We start from the raw sequence: 18637 nt of genomic DNA on the forward strand, positions 1-18637 counted from the left end.
ACGGGAGCACCCTCGCTGGTTCTTTCTTCCGTTAAGTCGATAGTTTTCTACTATCATAAACTGAATCAAGCATCATTATCTCCGTATTGGCACGGCTCTCGCCGCTTTTCATTACGAGACGAAAGCGTTTGTTTTTCCTTGTGCGTCATCCTGGCTACATCGCACAAGAGTTTTAGCAAACTTGTTTGCTAATACGCCAAGTATTAAATGCTACCTGTATCTACGAATTAATATAAAGCGACCCCTACGCTTGAGGCAGCATCCGCCGACGTACCGTTTCTCATAAAATACCTAGAAGCACCAAACATTGTCATTCAGCTATGTATTCAGTTAGAGTTATTTTTTATGAAATGTGTACATCAGAGACGGACGGACGGACGGACGGACAGGTTGACGGTCAGACAGACAGACAGACAGACAGACAGACAGACAGACAGACAGACAGACAGACAGACAGACGGATAGATAGATAGATAGATAGATAGATAGATAGATAGATAGATAGATAGATAGATAGATAGATAGATAGATAGATAGATAGATAGATAGATAGATAGATAGATAGATAGATAGATAGATAGATAGATAGATAGATAGATAGATAGATAGATAGATAGATAGATAGATAGATAGATAGATAGATAGATAGATAGATGAAGGCTGTGCCATTTGCGCATTTCTTCGTGATCACAAGCAACCGTGTGCACGTTAGGCACAAAACTTCATTACACACCTGTATTTATCCTTATTACGATGACACGAGAGGAAAAGCATAATCAATTACAATCGAAGGGAACGAACGATCGCATTTCAATGAAAAATATATAGCAAACGATGTGGCAACGATAATATAGTAAAGAAAGAACGATCATCATCAGCAGCAGCAGCCTGGTTACGCCCACTGCACGGCAAAGGCCTCTCCCATACTTCTCCAACTACCCCGGTCATGTACTAATTGTGGCCATGCTGTCCCTGCAAACTTCTTAATCTCATCCGCCCACCTAACTTTCTGCCGCCCTCTGCTACGCTTCCCTTCCCTTGGAATCCAGTCCGTAACCATTAATGACCATCGGTTATCTATATAAAATGTAATACATATAAATATAAATATAATAAATATAAAGTAAGTAAATATGTCAACAGTAAGCTATAACAAAAATGTAATGCCCATTGCCGTACAACATTGACCAACACAAAAGATTGAGTTTACCAACAAGCTTGAAATTGCATCATTGGGTGCTATTCTGAATCATTTACAAAATATTCAAGTGTACGTAAGTAAATTACCACCTAACTCACCCACGAAAACGACCCACGAAACTGAAACACTAGCTTACTCAATGCTGTACATCTTAAACGAAAATTTGACTGTCTCATAGCAGTACAAAACGTCTCTATTGTGAGATGGCCTCGCAATAAAGACGTTTTTAGTACTACAATTTCGTAAATAATTTGGCTACTGAAATATTGCGCATTTCTCAAGAAGTATGTTTCCAGATGTGTCACTTGAAATATACGTCACATATAGCGTGGAATCTATTTTAATGGAAAGGTATTTGTTGGAAATTGAATTTAACCGATTCAGTGATGCTTTTCTGACTATTCGTTCTTTCAGCACGGCGGAGACTACATGGTCGAGTAGCCGACGGAAGTGACAGTCACCATACCTGGATATGAAGTGATACCTCAACCACGCGCATCTAATTCCCTCGGTGGAGGCATTACCCCTTTCTAACTAACTCCCCTTATCTATACTATCTGAATTCACATGCAGCATAACGTATATTGAAGCACTCTTTGTACAGATCGAATTCTCTGTTGTTGGTGTGATTTTCATCGGCCACCAAACACAGCCACTACCTGTTTTCTTGACAAACATGAGGGAATTCTTTCGGCCCTGTCAAGGACTGGCCATACTCAGGTTGTAATTTTTGGCGATATAAATATTGATGTCTTCAGAGCTAGCCAAAAGGAATATACTTACCTAACAAAATCGCATACTTTCGCAATTCAATCACTATGCCTACGCGGGTGACCGGCACATCAGAGACCATTTTAGATCATGTCCTCACTAATATTCCTACTGACACAACAGCAGCCGTTTTTGACGAGCCTGTCACTGATGACATACCAACCTTTGTCACGTTAAAACCAGCGCCTATGGTATACCATGCTAGCCACGTAACATCTTGCAGAATTGATTGCTCAGACGTTTGTAACTTTTTACTTTCAATAAGTTGGCACGAGGTTTATCACGACGACGTAGACCAATAATTTACTAACCTAATTAATGTTATTACAGAGCTCGTTAAAAACTCCAAAACTATCATGAATATACTTACTTATGAGATACCGATTTACCCCTGGATGACCAACAATTTATGAGATACCTTTAGGGCAAAGGAGTATTGGTATCATAAATGGAAACGTGATAAACGTAATGCCCAACTTCTAATTAAGTACAAAACTACCCGTAATAAATATGTAGCAATGTCGCGTAAATGTAAAAAAGAATATTACTTACAAGCTGCTGGTAACTCTCGGAAAACTTGACAAATAATAAACGAAGCAACTGGATATACTCGCAATGAAAGAAATTGTAACAGTGAACACTTTACAAACGTTGGTCCCTCACTGGCTTAAACGTTGCCTCGTCCTAGCACAGCTTCTCATGAACCTATTTCCACGAGCAGTAGTTTCGTCATAAATAATATGCAGCTTTATGAAATTCTGTCTATTGTGAGTAAGCTGGTAGTTATTAAAGCGCCAGACCTGGGCGAGATTCTAGCGCACGCTAGAAAAGATAGTATTCCTATATTCGGACACATGTTATGCGATCTATTCAACCGCTCACTACGTACTGGAAAATATCCATCGACATTTAAAATAGTGAAAGTTACCCCTGTTTATACAGAAGAGGACAGGTCTGGCCCTTCTTGCTACCGCCCGATATCTGTACTGAGTGTTCTCAACAATATTTTCGAAAAAAAAAAATAATCGCAACACGCATACATTTATTTTTGGACAAATATCACGTCTTATGTTCACATCAACATAGATTCCGACCAATGCGTTCCACAAACACAGCAGTGCTTGCATTGAGTCTGACTTTAAATACAGCCCTTCAAGATAACAAATTCGCTGTAGCGGTTTTTCTTGAACTCAACAAAAAAGCATTTGACGCAGTAGACCACAAAATCTTACTTTGCGAATTACGTAAATATGGCTTCCACAGCACTATATAGGATTTCTTACAGAGTTGCCTTAAAGGTCGTCAGCAAGTGGGAATTATTAAGAACATTACTTCTTCCCTTCAGTCCATACATCCATAATTTATATTATTTCATTTCTTTACGTTTACTTACTTTATCGGAATTCCTAACAATATTTAATTACACTTCTAAAAAACAGTACTATCGTCCCACGCTCCACTATGCAAATCTAGTTTCTCTCTACTTCTAACCATACGGAAAACCGCCTGCTTCTTGGCCAATCCCCCATAGTGGTTACGCGCCACTGTCTGGGACACAAGACAAGACAAGACAAACAGGTGTGCCACAAGGTTCCGTATTAGGTCCGTTGCTTTACTTGATATACATTAATGACTTACTACAAGAACTAACCACTGCCGAAATGAATGCTGACGGCACCGCCCTAATCATTACCCGTGAAAATATTTCAGATATTGAAGAAAAAAATTAATAGTAGACTAGCCTGACTTGCTGATTGGTTTCCTGCTAACAAGCTTCCCAATAATCCTCAAAAACCTAAATACATGATATTCCACTCCAGTACTATTACTACTCCTCATAATGATATAATATTACTTATTAACAGTTACTCCCTCGATCGTACTGACTCTTTCTCTTACATTGATGTCCTTCTATATAGCTGCTTCAATTAGTATTTTTGGCTAAATGCTGCCAGCTCTAAATTACCTTCAAGTTGTTATGCCCTCTTGCTAGCTCGCGAATCCTTTGACGTTTCAATACTCCGCGTTTTATACTTTACTCTAGTGAACTGCCACCTTTCGTACTGTGTATAATCCTGGAGTTTGACATATAACTCGTATACCTTGAACCAGTACGACGGTTGCAAAAGCGAGTTATACGTATAACTTTCTCGCGATACTATGAACCAAGCAAACCCCTCTTTTCTAAGCTAAAAATCTTGCCTTTTGATTTCCTACGGGAATTAAGATTAGCCACATGTATTAGCAATGTTATAAGATACAACGAGACATTCCCTATTTCGTTACTCTGCACCCACCCACCCCCAACGCCACACTAGGAACCAAACTTTCGGTAACTTAGCTATCCCAGCAATAAAAAACGTCTGTGGCAAACATCTGCAAGAGTATGTTGGAGCTAAGGTCATCATCATCATCATCAGCAGCAGCAGCAGCCCATTTTATGTCCATCACCATCATCATCAGCAGCAGCAGCAGCCTGGTTACGACCACTCCAGGGCAAAGGCCTCTCCCAACAACCCCGGTCATGTACTAGTTGTGGCCATGTCGTCCCTGCAAACTTCTTAATCTCATGCGCCCACCTAACTTTCTGGCGCCCCCTGCTACGCTTCCCTTCCCTTGGAATCCAGTAAGTAACCCTTAATGACCATCGGTTATCTTCCCTCCTCATTACATGTCCTGCCCATGCCCATTTCTTTTTCTTGATTTCAACTAAGATGTCATTAACTCGCGTTTGTTCCCTCACCCAATCTGCTCTTTTCTTATCCCTTAACGTTACACCCATCATTCTTCTTTCCATAGCTCGTTGCGTCGTCCTCAATTTAAGTAGAACCCTTTTCGTAAGCCTCCAGGTTTCTGCCCCGTAGGTGAGTACTGGTAAGACACAGCTATTATGCACTTTTATCTTGAGGGATAATGGCAACCTGCTGTTCATGATCTGAGAATGCCTGCCAAACGCACCCCAGCCCATTCTTATTCTTTTGGGTTATTTCCGTCTCATGATCCGGATCCGCCGTCACTGCCTGCCCTAAGTAGATGTATTCCCTTACCACTTCCAATGCCTCGCTACCTATTGTAAATTGCTGTTCTCTTCCGAGACTGTTAAACATTACTTTAGTTTTCTGCAGAATGATTTTTAGACCCACTCTTCTGCTTTGCCTCTCCAGGTAAGTGAGCATGTATTGCAATTGGTCCCCTGAGTTAATAAGCAACGCAATATCATCAGCGAATCGCAACTTACTAAGGTATTCTTCATTAACTCTTATCCCCAATTCTTCCCAATCCAGGTCTCTGAATACCTCCTGTAAACACGCTGTGAATAGCATTGGAGAGATCGTATCTCCCTGCCTGACGCCTTCCTTTATTGGGATTTTGTCGCTTTCTTTATGGAGGACTACGGTGGCTGTAGAGCCGCTATAGATATCTTTCAGTATTTTTACATACGGCTCGTCTACACCCTGATTCCGTAATGCCTCCATGACTGCTGAGGTTTCGACAGAATCAAACGCTTTCTCGTAATCAATGAAAGCTATATATAAGGGTTGGTTATATTCCGCACATTTCTCTATCACCTGATTGATAGTGTGAATATGGTCTATTGTTGAGTAGCCTTTACGGAATCCTGCCTGGTCCTTTGCGTGACAGAAGTCTAAGGTGTTTATGTCCACTGCAGGACGAAGGTCTCTCCCCGCCATCTCCAATTACCCCTGTCCTGCGCCAGCCGATTCCAACTAGCACCCGGAAATTGCCTCATTTTGTCACACCATCTAGTCTTCTGTCGTGCTGTACTGCGTTTCCGTTCTCTCGTTTCCCACTCTGTCACCCTAATGGTCCAACGGTTATCTACTCTACGCATCGCATGACCTGCCCAACGCCATTTTTTTTCTTCATGTCAATTAGAATGTCGCCTATACCCGCTTGCTCTTTGATCCAAACCGCTCTGTTTCTGTCTCTTAAAGTTATGCCTAGCATTCTTCGTTCCATCGCTCTTTGCGCAGTCCTTAATTTGTTCTCAGATTTCTTTGTCAGTCTCCAAGTCTCTGCCCCATATGTTAGCACCGGTAAAATGCACTGATTGTATACCTTCCTTTTCAATGATTCAATGAGCGAAGGTATGGAATGGTATTCCGCATTATATAAAGAATTCGCAGAACTTGCTGACAGCAATGAAAAAGGGTTATTTCGAAGTCATTCTCTCTGCTCCTTGAACTGATAGTTATGTTATGTTTTTGTTAAGCCAGATACGACTATTACTTCATCAGGTTTTTCTTGTGTTTATTGCGAAATGTGGCAATTGTCCTTCCTGTTCTCTTTGCTAACTTTTCAAGAACACTAATAATAATACCTATACAATAAGTTTTCATTTGGAAATCTATGTACTACTATTACTCAGGTGTTCGTGTATTTACTGCGAAGTGTTGTATTTATTGTATTGTTTGTTAATCCATTTGAAACTCATTACTAGGACTATTTCATAACGGTTTCTCTTATGCATATTTCGACATGGGCCCCTTACCAGCCATTGGCTATGGCACCATACAGACTGCGCGCGTCTTGTATAATGGAGTGTATGTATGCGTAATAAAGAAAGAGGCCGTTCCCAATCAAGAGGGCGATCCAGATCCCGGGGGCGCTCCATATCCCGGGGGCGCTCCAGATCCAGAGGACGGACAGCGTCTAGAGGGATGAGAATACGCATCAATTCCGGAAGCCGCATTAGGCCCGACAGCCGCACCAGGTCCAGTTCCAGACCCAGAGGGCACCAGACAGGACCGGTTCCTGGATCGTCGAGACCAACCACCTGGGCTGACATTATCCGTGGAGGACAAGCAGAGGTGAGGTCGGGGGCATCCTCAGAGCATGCGACAGGAAAAGCGCGTAAAATAGCACAACTTGAACGCGAGAATGCGAATATGAGGGAGGTTATTAAAAAGCTTACGTCCGAAATCGCGGAGATCAAACACGCGAGAGGAACGCGTCCTCCGCCTGCGTCCGCTCCGTTGGAAACACCCCAACCTATGGAGGTTCCTACAGCGGAGGGCGAACAAGATGAGGCGAGACCCTCTAAAAAACGAGCAGTGGCTTGTGAGCAGGATAGTCTTCCGGGACGCGCAAGGTCAGAAATTCGCGAAATGTTTTCAGCGCTAAGCGACAGCGTAAGGCAACTGGCGGAGAAGGTCTCCCAGATACAAAGCGAGATGGCCTTTCAAGCTGAAAGTATGAACAAACGTGTGTCCAAAATAGAATCGTTCCTAGAGAACGTAATGTTGCCAATCCCTGGTCCTAGCGTCAATGTCGTACCACATACTACCATTGGGACCCCTATAACTGGGGACAATTCATCCGCAGAATATGGGGACAACAGTAGACAGCAACAAGATGGCGGGCTCAAATGAATCTTTTCGCATTTGGCAATGGAACTGCAGGGGCTTTCTTAAGAAGAAAGCGCCTCTGCAGCAGTACATTCGCAGCAATTCCGAAAAACCACATGTAATCCTTATTCAAGAAACCCTATCTGCTGAAGTCAATTTGTCGGGATATCAATCGATTCTTGGTCAAACTGGGAGGAGAGGTGTATGCACCCTTGTAAATCGTAAACTCACATATATCACTCACGACCTGGGGATGGCCACCTGTAAGGCAGAGCATGTGATGATAGAAATCATACCAGGCCGATTGAGACGCCAGAGTGTTTTCATTCTTAACGTGTATAGTAGCCCCAATGACCTTCGCCAGCGTTTCAAAGCGCTTCTAAGGAAGGCAATCAACCTCGCCGGGACTAGTCCTTTGGTGATAGCCGGGGACTTCAATGCCCCGCACTACGCGTGGGGCTACATGTACAACACGGTCAAGGGAAAGGAGTTATGGCAGAATGCTACAGACTTGGACCTAACGCTCGTCACTGATAAGTCTTTTCCGACCAGAATGGGAACATCTTCGTGCAGGGACTCGACTCCGGATTTAACGTTCGTCAAGAATTTGTCAAAGGCGCAATGGACTAACACTGCTGTTGATCTTGGCAGCGATCATTATATCCTCGCTACACACTTTCCAACAGCACCTAAGAGGCCGAAGGAGTTCTTCTTCACGGATTGGGACAAGTTCCGCAAGATAAGGAATGAGCGCCAACCTCCAACCACCAGACTGAGCCTTGAACAGTGGATGGACCAGATCAGGGAAGATATCAAGAGTAACACTCACAAAATATGCACGGACCTTCCCGTGGAAAAGATGGATAGTCGCCTAGCCCGTCTACTAGAAGCTAAGCAGTCACTCCTCAATCGATGGAAGGGCCAACGGCTAAATCGCAGACTACGCAAAAAGATTGCTGAATTCAATAGAACCACAGAGGAGTACTGCCACACCCTCTCAAAGCAACAATGGGACGAGGTGTGCAACTCAGTTGATGGTCAAATGCGGAATGGTCGAAACTGGAATCTTTTAAAGCATCTTCTGGACGACACCAACACAAGGTCCAACCAGCAGCATGTGATGGCAAAGCTTCTGCATACAGCCACACGAACCAAGACCACGGAGGAAGTCCTGCAGAGCCTGGTGGAGAAGTACCTCCCCGTTGGTCCCCGGCAAGGGACATCGGTCGCCTACGCAGACTACCTTGGGCCACCCAACTCCGAGCTGGATGCAGACATCAGCACGGAAGAGGTTAGGAGGGCGCTGCATGAGCTTAATAGCAAGTCTGCTCCTGGTCCCGACGGCATCACAAATAGGACCCTCCGTAACCTGGACGATCACTCGATAGAATACCTGACAGAAGTCATCAACGAGACATGGAAGGAAGGCAAGGTCCCGGAAGCATGGAAGCGGGCACTTACAGTACTGATCCCCAAACCTGGCAAATCATCAAGCCTGGACAACTTACGACCAATATCACTCACATCCTGCGTAGGCAAGGTCGCGGAACATGTCATACTCAACAGGCTCACGAGGTTCATCGAACACAAGGAACTCTACCCCCACACGGTGATTGGCTTCAGGGCAGGTCTGTCCACACAGGACGCCATGAAGCTCATCAAGAGTCAGATAATCGACAATGACAAGCGGGACACTCGGGCCATCCTTGGACTAGATTGGGAGAAGGCTTTCGATAAGATAGCCCATCAATTTATACTGCAATCGATATCCGAGCTTGGTCTGGGCGTAAGATTCCATGATTACGTCAGGTCATTTTTGCACCGAAGAAGAGCGACTCTCCGCGCAGGAGATATGATCGCGGAAGAGGTGGAGCTTGGAACAAGGGGCACTCCACAGGGCTCGGTGATCTCGCCCACTTTGTTTAACCTGACCATGATCGGCCTTTCCAGAACACTCTCACGAGTCGAGGGCATCAGGCATACCATCTATGCGGATGACATTACCATTTGGTGTGTTGGAGGAAGTGACGGACAGGTTGAGAGTGCGTTACAAGACGCCATCGAGGTCACGGAGGGCTATCTTCGACCCACGGGATTAAACTGTTCGGCTATGAAGTCAGAGCTTTTACTATACCGCCCCTTAAGAAGAGGTCATAAGCCCATGGGCTGGAGACCACTGTCTGACAGCACCATTTGTCTTCGCACGGGCAAGGGAGACAAGATTCCTAGGGTCGACGCAATAAGAATACTCGGCATGGTGGTCGAATCTACTGGCTCTAATACGCAAACAATAATCAAGCTCACGACCAAGACGGACAACGCAGTACGTCTCATCCGAAGGGTGGCTAACCGCCATCATGGCCTTAAAGAGGACAATCTGCTACGGTTGATTAACGCCTTTGTGCTTTGCCACTTTGCCTACGTGGCGGCTATGCACAGATGGCAAAGAGCAGAGAGGAACAAACTCAACACGTTGCTCAGGAAAATAACTAAGCGAGCCCTGGGTATACCGATCTTCACCAACACCAATCGCCTCCTCCAGCTAGGTGTGCATAACACTCTGGAGGAGATTGCAGAGGCTCAGGAAAGAGCGCAACTTGCCAGACTCTCCACGACCGCCGCCGGTAGGAGGATATTACAAGAGCTCGGCTACCCACCATCTGCAGAAGCACCAAGAAAATGCCAGTTACCACGGGACATACGAAATTTGATCTCCGTATCGCCGATACCAAGAAATGTACACCCTGAATATAACAAGGGTAGAAGGAAAGCAAGAGCTTCAACCATACTCAAACAGATCCAGACAGAGGGGCGTAGAGCCTGCTTTGTTGACGCGGCCGCATATCGGAAGGGGTGCTCCTTTTCTGCAGTAGTGGTGGATTCCAAACAGCGACTCACGAACTGTGCATCTGTACGAACCGGAGATCCGGCGATAGCCGAGCAGGTGGCCATTGCCTTGGCGATGCTTGATGACAGCAGCGACGTCATCTACAGTGACTCACGGTCGGCCATTAGGGCATTTCAGTGTGGAGTGATCTCAGAACAGGCTTTTGGGCTGCTTCGTAAGGAAGGTCCGGATAGAATCAAGTATCACTCGCTTACTTGGTTCCCAGCCCACGTTGGGCACATGGCGGGTGTCCCCACGAACCTCACTGAGACGGCCCACGCTGCCGCGCGCGCACTGACTGACCGCGCTGGCGCTGTAACGGCCGAAGAGAGAGTTATGCATGGTAGGGACGCGCCGGCCACTTATAATGAACTTCTTAAACACTTCTATCTCTCGCGGCGACAATACCCTCCTCCTCACCCCAAGCTCACTAGGCCTCAGGCACTGACATTCAGACTGTTGCAGACAGAAACCTATCCCAACCTGTTCACGTTACATGTGATATATCCGGAGATTTACACTGATGACGCGTGCCCTGCTTGCGGGGATAGATCAACACTTTCGCACATGCTCTGGGGATGTATCTCTATAGCAAGCCCTGACCTCAGCTCAGCTAGGTGGGAGGCGGCCCTCCGCAACCCACTCCTGGCTGAGCAACGTTGGGCTGTCCAGCAGGCCCACGATGCGGCTGGCAGGCTAGGCCTGTCGGTCCCGACGTGGGAGCGGCCCGCGACGTGCTAATACGCGTTCTGCAGGACTGTAAAATAAAAGTTACTCAATCAATCAATCAATTCTTTGTTGATATATTCGTAGAGAAAAATTCCCCTTTTGTACCTCCGATGCCGAAACTGGGTACGCTACCGAACAGCCCCACCGCCCGAGTGATTCCCGACGAGCGTCATGACGTAGCAGTTCACCGCGATGATCTGCTGAGTCATCCAATCCGCCGTCGTCCCTTAGTGACGCAAATGATGGGAGGTGGCTGGGACGTCATCTTAGCGCCATAAGATGATAAGAGGTGTTCGCAGGCGAACAGCCCGCTGATGTAGAGAAACGAAATGAGGCGGTCAGCATCACGTGGTCTTCGTGCTCTCTTCGTGCGGCCACTTTCGGTACGGGGTCAACAAAAGGTGAATTTTTGTTGAGGCGTATACGAACGACGAGTTGCGTTATTAAAAGCCTCGTAAATTGCTTGAGCCTCCGGCGGCGTCCTCCTCCGATAGCGATATTGCAACGTTGGCGTTAAAATCGGTAACTAAAAAGTTAGTTAACCAACCTTGGTTAACTAGCGAATGGACTGCGACGGCTACTAGACCATGTAGTGTCTGCCGTGCTGAACGAGCGAATAGTAAAAAAAAAAATAAGGATCACAGCATCGGTTAGATTCTATTTGTAAAAAATCGGTTACAATAGTTTGCTACAATGCTTACAAGGATTCTGCAACAGTCCTACTCACATATTAGTGGTGTAATTCAGAGCCATGTGTAATACATAATTCTGTCCGCTTCAGATGTCGTCATAATTTTTGTCTGCTTCAGTAGATGCAGCTTAAAGAATTGTGACATCATTTTCCATAGCTGAGTTACAGAGTTCTAATCTTGATAGTTTCGCTGTCAGAAAATTATCAATTTTTAACAATTTTTATTTTTTTAAATCTACCGCCTAAATAAAAGGTACGTTCTCTACAGTCACTGCATATTTCAACTTTTTTTTTCTTGAAATGCCACAAGCCTCATCAGATCTTTTTTCTTTTTGGTGAGAAAAACCATCTCTTCTTTCCCCTGTATTGAGGTTGGAACCCACGAGCTGAGGCTTCCTCTTAAATGGAGACGTTATTTACCCTTGACAATTTTATCTCTGCTGGTCACCGTTTCTTATTCCGTGCGTTTGCCTCTCTGCATTGCTTGTGCCGGCTGTGTTTGTCTTTTTTTTTTCGCCTTTCCTATAAGCTCGTACTTAGAAAACTAGGCTGGCATTATCGTGGTTAAAAAAAATTGAGCGAACAAAGATAACCGCGCCACCATATAACCCTACAAAAAAAAAACACGGATGAAGATCCGGCTGCGCAGTTGGAACTTCACGTGGAAGAACGGCGCCATTCATCGCGTATGTGGCAGCCGTCCAAATAATCAAAGCCTCTTCGCCAGTTTACTCCGCCAATTATACAATAATTGGTGTTAGAACTAGCACGGGTCACGCTTCGTTGCAACAGAGCAGAAAGCACTTTTCACTTGATGAGACGGAGAGAAGCAAGAAGACTAATGACTTGAGCGATTACTTCGGCTCTTAACTAGGGTTACTAACTCTCGAACTGAGAAGTCGGGAAGTAGTCTGAAAGAGGGGAAGAGGGCGCGCTGATGACGACCGACCCTGTCAGTGCCAGGAGTCACCAATTACCTGCCTAACACGGCTACATATACAAATAGAGGTAGCGTGAATGATTAGGGCCTACAGCAACCTGGAATCATGGGCAAAAAAGACGAAATATACTTTACGTTTAGCAGGGCAACGTAAGTCAAAAGATGCGAATGTGCAAGATGGCTGCCAAGCGTATTATAGAATGAAAATCAGGTTTATTGAGCTGTTATTCAGTAGGAAAAAAAATTGGGATGTTTTGCCGTCTCAGCTGTGTCAAGCCGGGGCTGAAATTTCGGGGCTGCGCCGCTAAACTCGGGACTTTTGGCAACTTCTACTGTGCACTCATTTACTGCGACAGCAGCATTCTCACAGAGCAACGACCTCCACCTTATTTGCAATTGCCTGCACGTTCCTCAAATAACTGCGCTCACCCACCACGAGTGAATGCAAAAGCTAGCTGCAAGAGGGATTTTGCTTGGAGGAGAGGGATGGGTTCCCTCGTACAGTAATGTGTTAATATTAACTAATCGCATGAAAAAAATTTAGGACTCAAATTCTGGACCTTTATGTGCCGAAACCGCCATCTGGTTATGAGGTACGCCGTAGTGGAGAGGGGGGAGGGCGCTTCCGCATCCATTTTGACCACCTGTGTCCTTCAAGGTTAATTCAATGCGCGGTACACGATTTCTTTCTTATTGTTATTTTTGCGATCGATGCCCATCATTATTCAGCCGCTGAGGCCGGGATTTAGCCCTCGACCTCGAGCTGAACAGCGCAACGTCGTCGCCACTGGAATTGCTTAGCAGGTGGCATGAAAAAAATGAAATATATATAATATCCTCCTGAGACGGACTCGTACATTATATTGCATATATTACTTTGAATCCTTTTCTGGATTAATTCGTAAGACATTACGTAAAATATTATTGCCTATATAAAGCTGCATGCATGCGCAGCGGCATGGAAGTGGTTTAACTATATTCTTAGCGTAAGCTTTTGATAACATGGACGCTAATTCAATCTAAGTCATTGTGCATCATGCTTCTTTTTATTTGTGTCTGTTATAATGGCGAGGTTTTCTTGTGACGAAAGTAAATAAGTTTGAAAAAGTGTAGAATAGACATTTTCTGTTTCGATCATTCAATAGGACGACGTCCGAGAACCTACTGGCCCGACGTCTCAGCAGCGTGATGCTTGACATTAGTTTTAAATATAAAGCTTGTTCAACCACTTTTTTTAATTCATTGTTCGTGTAAATCAATACTTAAGCTGCAAGTGAAGAGGCATTGCTTTTCAGGTTCGATTGGTCGTTTTGAAGGCCGCCGGCTCGGCATTAATCGACCCTGACGCGACGCCAAAACTTCTACAGCTGATGTCACGAGCGAAATGACGCCGTGCCACCTACGCGATTTCAGCGAAAGCTTTTATATATATATATATATATACAAAATTCCAATTTGCCAATTCCAAGTTGCAGAGCGGTTTGCAAAACGTCCGAATAAACAGTTTGTATATGTTCAGCATTAGTGTTTTTCAGCTTACTTTGGATGCCCGCGAAATACGTAACCTAACCATCCACTTAACCTATTCTAGTCTAACGAATGAAATGAGTACGTCGTAAAATGCAGTGTATGACCATTTATTGCACAACGACATTTGCGACGGCTTTATGGTCGCTGCGGTATACACTGAGGTTTTCGGTTTTTACAGTTGCCACGTTCTTCACCACCGTTAGGTCGACACACGAGTCACGGATGGTGGTTGGTAGTTTCTTTTGTGTGTAACACTTTAGTACAATCTCTTCGAAGACAGAGTCTACGAGACACTTGTTTTCCTGTTTCTAAATGTCGACCTTAAGGTCCCCCATGATGACGAAAGGCGTAGTGTTATCGCTCGCCAACACCGCTAAACGAACATAGCGTTCAGCCGGGTGTGCTACCGCTGCGCCTGCTCATCGCCACCATGAACCGCCGCGAAGGAAGCACATCGCTGGCGTAAATTTCACAGCCAACGCCTTCGTCACTGCCCTGTCGCCTTTTAAGCGGCATTGCAACGTTGGCGTTAAAACCAGTGACTATAAACTTAAATGCCAAATTGTATGACATACCTGATTAATTCAAGCATGCTAGTGACTGTTTTTCACCGTCCCGTTTCAAAGAGAACGTCATTAAATTAGCATCGCCATCATTACCATCGTATTTTTCCATATCACATGCGCGCAGCGTAGCGTAGATGCATACAAACTTTGCACTGCAGTTCTGTTATGTCCCACAAGGTGTCCCGACATGTAGCAGTTGCATATAGCAGTTGCATGTAGCAGTTGCATATAGCAGTTGCATGCTGCATGTAGCTGACACTGGACGTAGCAGGCTAGGTGACTATTTGCAACCATCCCATTTTGAAGGGGATGCCACCATTATCATCGCCATCATCAACAGCAACGTACCGTGCGTGGGTCAATGGATTGTGACATGCCACGTGGCGTTCTAACCAGTGTAATAATACTCGACTGCAATGAAAAATGTGCACGTACCAATGCTACGCGGCCCGCATGTCTCATCGTGTGTCTCCTCACGCGCTAGGACGGGATTATATGCCATTTTTCCGCTGCATGCTAACAAGCGATGGCGTGGCTCAGACGAGCTCTCTCCAGTGCTACGCAAAAACCTTTTCCCGCACCGTCTTACCCTATATGGAAGAGCAGAAGCCTGCAACATGTTTTCGGCAACCAAATTCTTCAATGTCTTTCAGGTTCTTTACTGTCCAAGGCTTTTACATTCAACGTTTTCGCAGGACTTTTTTTTTTTCAGCATCTATGTAGTCTCACGTTTTTGAACCTATGAGATGCGACAACATTTTTCGACAAGTGAGTGCGGGAGTGTTACTGTTGGTGCATTTGTATATGCCATAGTTAGTTTCGCGCTTTCTGTATTTTTTTTTGTAGCTCTCATCTGGTATTACGAGCCTTCTTGAAGGATAACCTGGTGCATGTCCTGCCAGAACTAGTGGGGTCTTCAAACTTTCTTTCTATATAGACCTTGTTTATGCGGGTTCCTGCGTGAGGTTTACTTTTCTATTGCTTTTCTGACTGTTCGTTTCTCTAAAATTATTCATTCACTATGTCACGAGAAAATCGTTACAAAGGTTTAATATCGTTGTTGTTGCCGCCGTCGTTTTATCGATCAGTATACATCAGATAACCAGGACGAGATGTACTTGCACGAGTGCGCAAAATGCCAGTTCCCCTTTCTGCAAAAACTTTTTTTTTACAAATTACACAATAAAACCTTGACAGTTAGAATATGGCTTCGACAAAAGAATATTTTCGTTTCGTCAATTAACTGTCACCTTTTTGACGTGCCTGAAACTATTGAACACTGTTTCATTGATTGTAAATATGCTAATATATTCTGGAATGTTCTCCATAGAAATTTCCAAAAATCTTTTTATCTTTATTCTCAATGTATCCGATGTATTGTTGTTCCGTGTGATGATGCACTGTACCACAAGTTCTTGCTGATAGGCCTGCATAGCCTAAGAAAAACTCGCCTGCAAGACCGAAATGCACAAAGAACAATTTCCTCGAGATCGCGTTTCGCACAAATGCTTACGCACTTAAAGGACTTTGCGATCAAGAAGAATGTCAGCCGCATTGGTATCAGCTTTTCATTTGGCGTTTACTTTCGCCTTTCAAGTTTTTCCGGTGACGGAGGATGGTGCTTTGTGTGACGCTTTCCTTGTATGTACTGCTCGTATACCTGCGATCGCTTATGTCGACCTGGTGCTCACATTATTGTAAATAGCTCCTGCTCATACATAATTTCATCCATTGTAATTAAATACCATGTGGCAGAGTAGCTGACTCCCATGCAGCGGGCCTAGGTTCGATTCCGGCAAAAACTGTGTATTTTTTTTTTTTCTTTTTACGCGCAAGGGTAACTGGCCAGCTGGTCTCGCTGGAAGCCTTTGTGGTGGCCACCTCTGCATACGTGGCGTACCATCACGTCGGATGAGGCCATGTTGTGTCGAAAATATGGGCATGTCGTCTATGTACTTGTACCGACCGGGAAATAATGCCCGGGAAAGGAGGGATGCTTGGGAATCGGATGCTTCCGTCATGTCTTTTGTAGGATATTGTTTGAGGTGAATGGGGTATTTCCTACGCCATGTTTGTAAAAGCGAATTGCTTTTGGTTGTAATGCCGCCTATTCACCCCTTTCTCACGTTTCGCCTCTATACGCAGTATTCCTATAATGTCTAAATACCGAAATGACACCCGCTTGTAATTTACTTTTTTCAGCTGATGCCGTCCGGTGGAGCTTCGTACGGGAACTGCTGCTGCTTAGCTAGTTGGGGCCGCAACGTTGGATGATGCACAAGAAGCCCGAAACAAGCATTTATATAGACCGAAATAAACGTTTCCTCATTTAAAAGGCGTCTTGCGTGTACTTTACGAAATTGCGAGTGGCACAGATTCGATGGAGGCTTGTGAAGATCGTTCGCAATAATTTTTACTGAACTATAGAACGATTCCAAACCAAGACCGCGCGCGGTTGAGCAGGAGAAGCAAAAAATTACGGCCAGTTCCACTCTGTAAAAACAGTTGGAACAGTGGAGTTGGTCTTTGCGTTTTCAGGCAGTGGAACACTGGCCGTAGCTTTGTTAAGCTTACGGTGTACCTCATTCGCTATCGGGGCATCCCGTTAGTGTTGCTCGGTCTTGTCTCGCCAATGCAGCTTGTGTTGCCGGATGTTGCGTGGGTTCCTGACGCCGTTGTCACCACACACACCCCATGAGGATGTTTTTGTTATCGCTGTGGTATACAGCGAGCGGCGCGCCTATCGGCTGCAGTGTCGGTCACGTTCGCGAAGACCAAGTCAACGCAGATGCCCCCTATCGTAGTTGGCTGCTTGCCCCACGCATTGCTAAAACATGTGTTAATGCAAACTTCGCACATGTACCGTACAATCCAGTTCTCACGTAAAATGGCGATGTTTACATCCCCGGCCACTACAACGGGAACTCTTCCGTAGCATGAAACGGTGGGCCCGTTCCCGCGCAAGCTCTCGCTAGCGCTCACGTGGGGCGGCTTCTTCCTCGAGAGTATAATCAGACTTGGCCATCGAGTGAATGCGGAGCAAGACCTGACTTCTTTTGTTTATACCCCATCGAGCCTCTCACGGACCTACTTTTCGCAAACGTTCACTGGCTGCCTGACTCGCTCGCCCCCTTCTCGCCGCGGCGCAGCTGCCTGTCTCACTCTCGCCCCTCTCGCTCCCAGGTCACGTGACCAGCGTAATGGCAAGCAGCACGACGGCACAGGGTCGATCAAGAACAGCTTCGCTGTCAAAAAGCAAATGCCACGCCGATCGGCGCAACTGGCGTAATGCGTGCCAGCTAGCGATCAAAACGCGCCCAAAACAGAAACCCAAAGTATGATTCAGGCATTAATGCAGGCGGCACAGTGTCTACCTGTACCCCAAGACTACTCGGCGATACTAAATTACTACAAGGGCTGCAGAAAGCGGTATCCACCACTGCACAACTCCCTTGGCAAAGAGGACTCTGTAGCGTGGAGGCAGCTACAAACGGGCTCGTACCCGAACCTACACGTACTCAGCAAAATTTATCCCACACTATACAATGACAAATGCCCCTGGTGCCACGAAACACCCGCGCGGTATCACGTAGCGTGGGCATGCCAGAAGATAGACGTGGTACCCGTTATACCAAACCCGAGTGCAGAGCAATGGGAGGGAGCGCTCTCCAGCGATCACCGTGTCGACCAAGAAGGTCTGATTCGGCGAGCACAACTGGCAGCAGAATCCAGCGGAGCCCTGGACTGAGGGCAACCGACCGTTGTGCAAGAAGCTGGACGAAGCCATCTGAAGACCGCAGAAGACCAGCGAATCTAGAGCTCAATAAAGTTTTTTACTCACTCACTCACTTCCTTATATGCAAACGCTCACGCAACACTTGTTGCTGTTGCTGTTGTAGCCTGTCACACGTGTGGCTCCTAACCACGATGGGGGATTGGTCAAGAAATGGGTG

At 45.6% G+C, this 18637-nt stretch overlaps 1 protein-coding gene across 1 annotated transcript; it reads left to right on the forward strand.

The window, feature by feature from the left end:
* Positions 1–7594: 7594 nt before the first annotated feature.
* On the forward strand, positions 7595–17973 carry LOC140212973 (uncharacterized). Its single transcript, XM_072284095.1, has 2 exons — positions 7595–9351; positions 17868–17973. The coding sequence occupies exons 1-2, from the start codon at positions 7595–7597 to the stop codon at positions 17971–17973; spliced, it is 1863 nt and encodes a 620-aa protein (XP_072140196.1).
* The last annotated feature ends 664 nt before the right edge of the window (positions 17974–18637 follow it).

Source organism: Dermacentor andersoni, chromosome 8 (assembly GCF_023375885.2).
Source record: "Dermacentor andersoni chromosome 8, qqDerAnde1_hic_scaffold, whole genome shotgun sequence".
In the NCBI taxonomy this organism is placed as follows: domain Eukaryota; kingdom Metazoa; phylum Arthropoda; class Arachnida; order Ixodida; family Ixodidae; genus Dermacentor; species Dermacentor andersoni.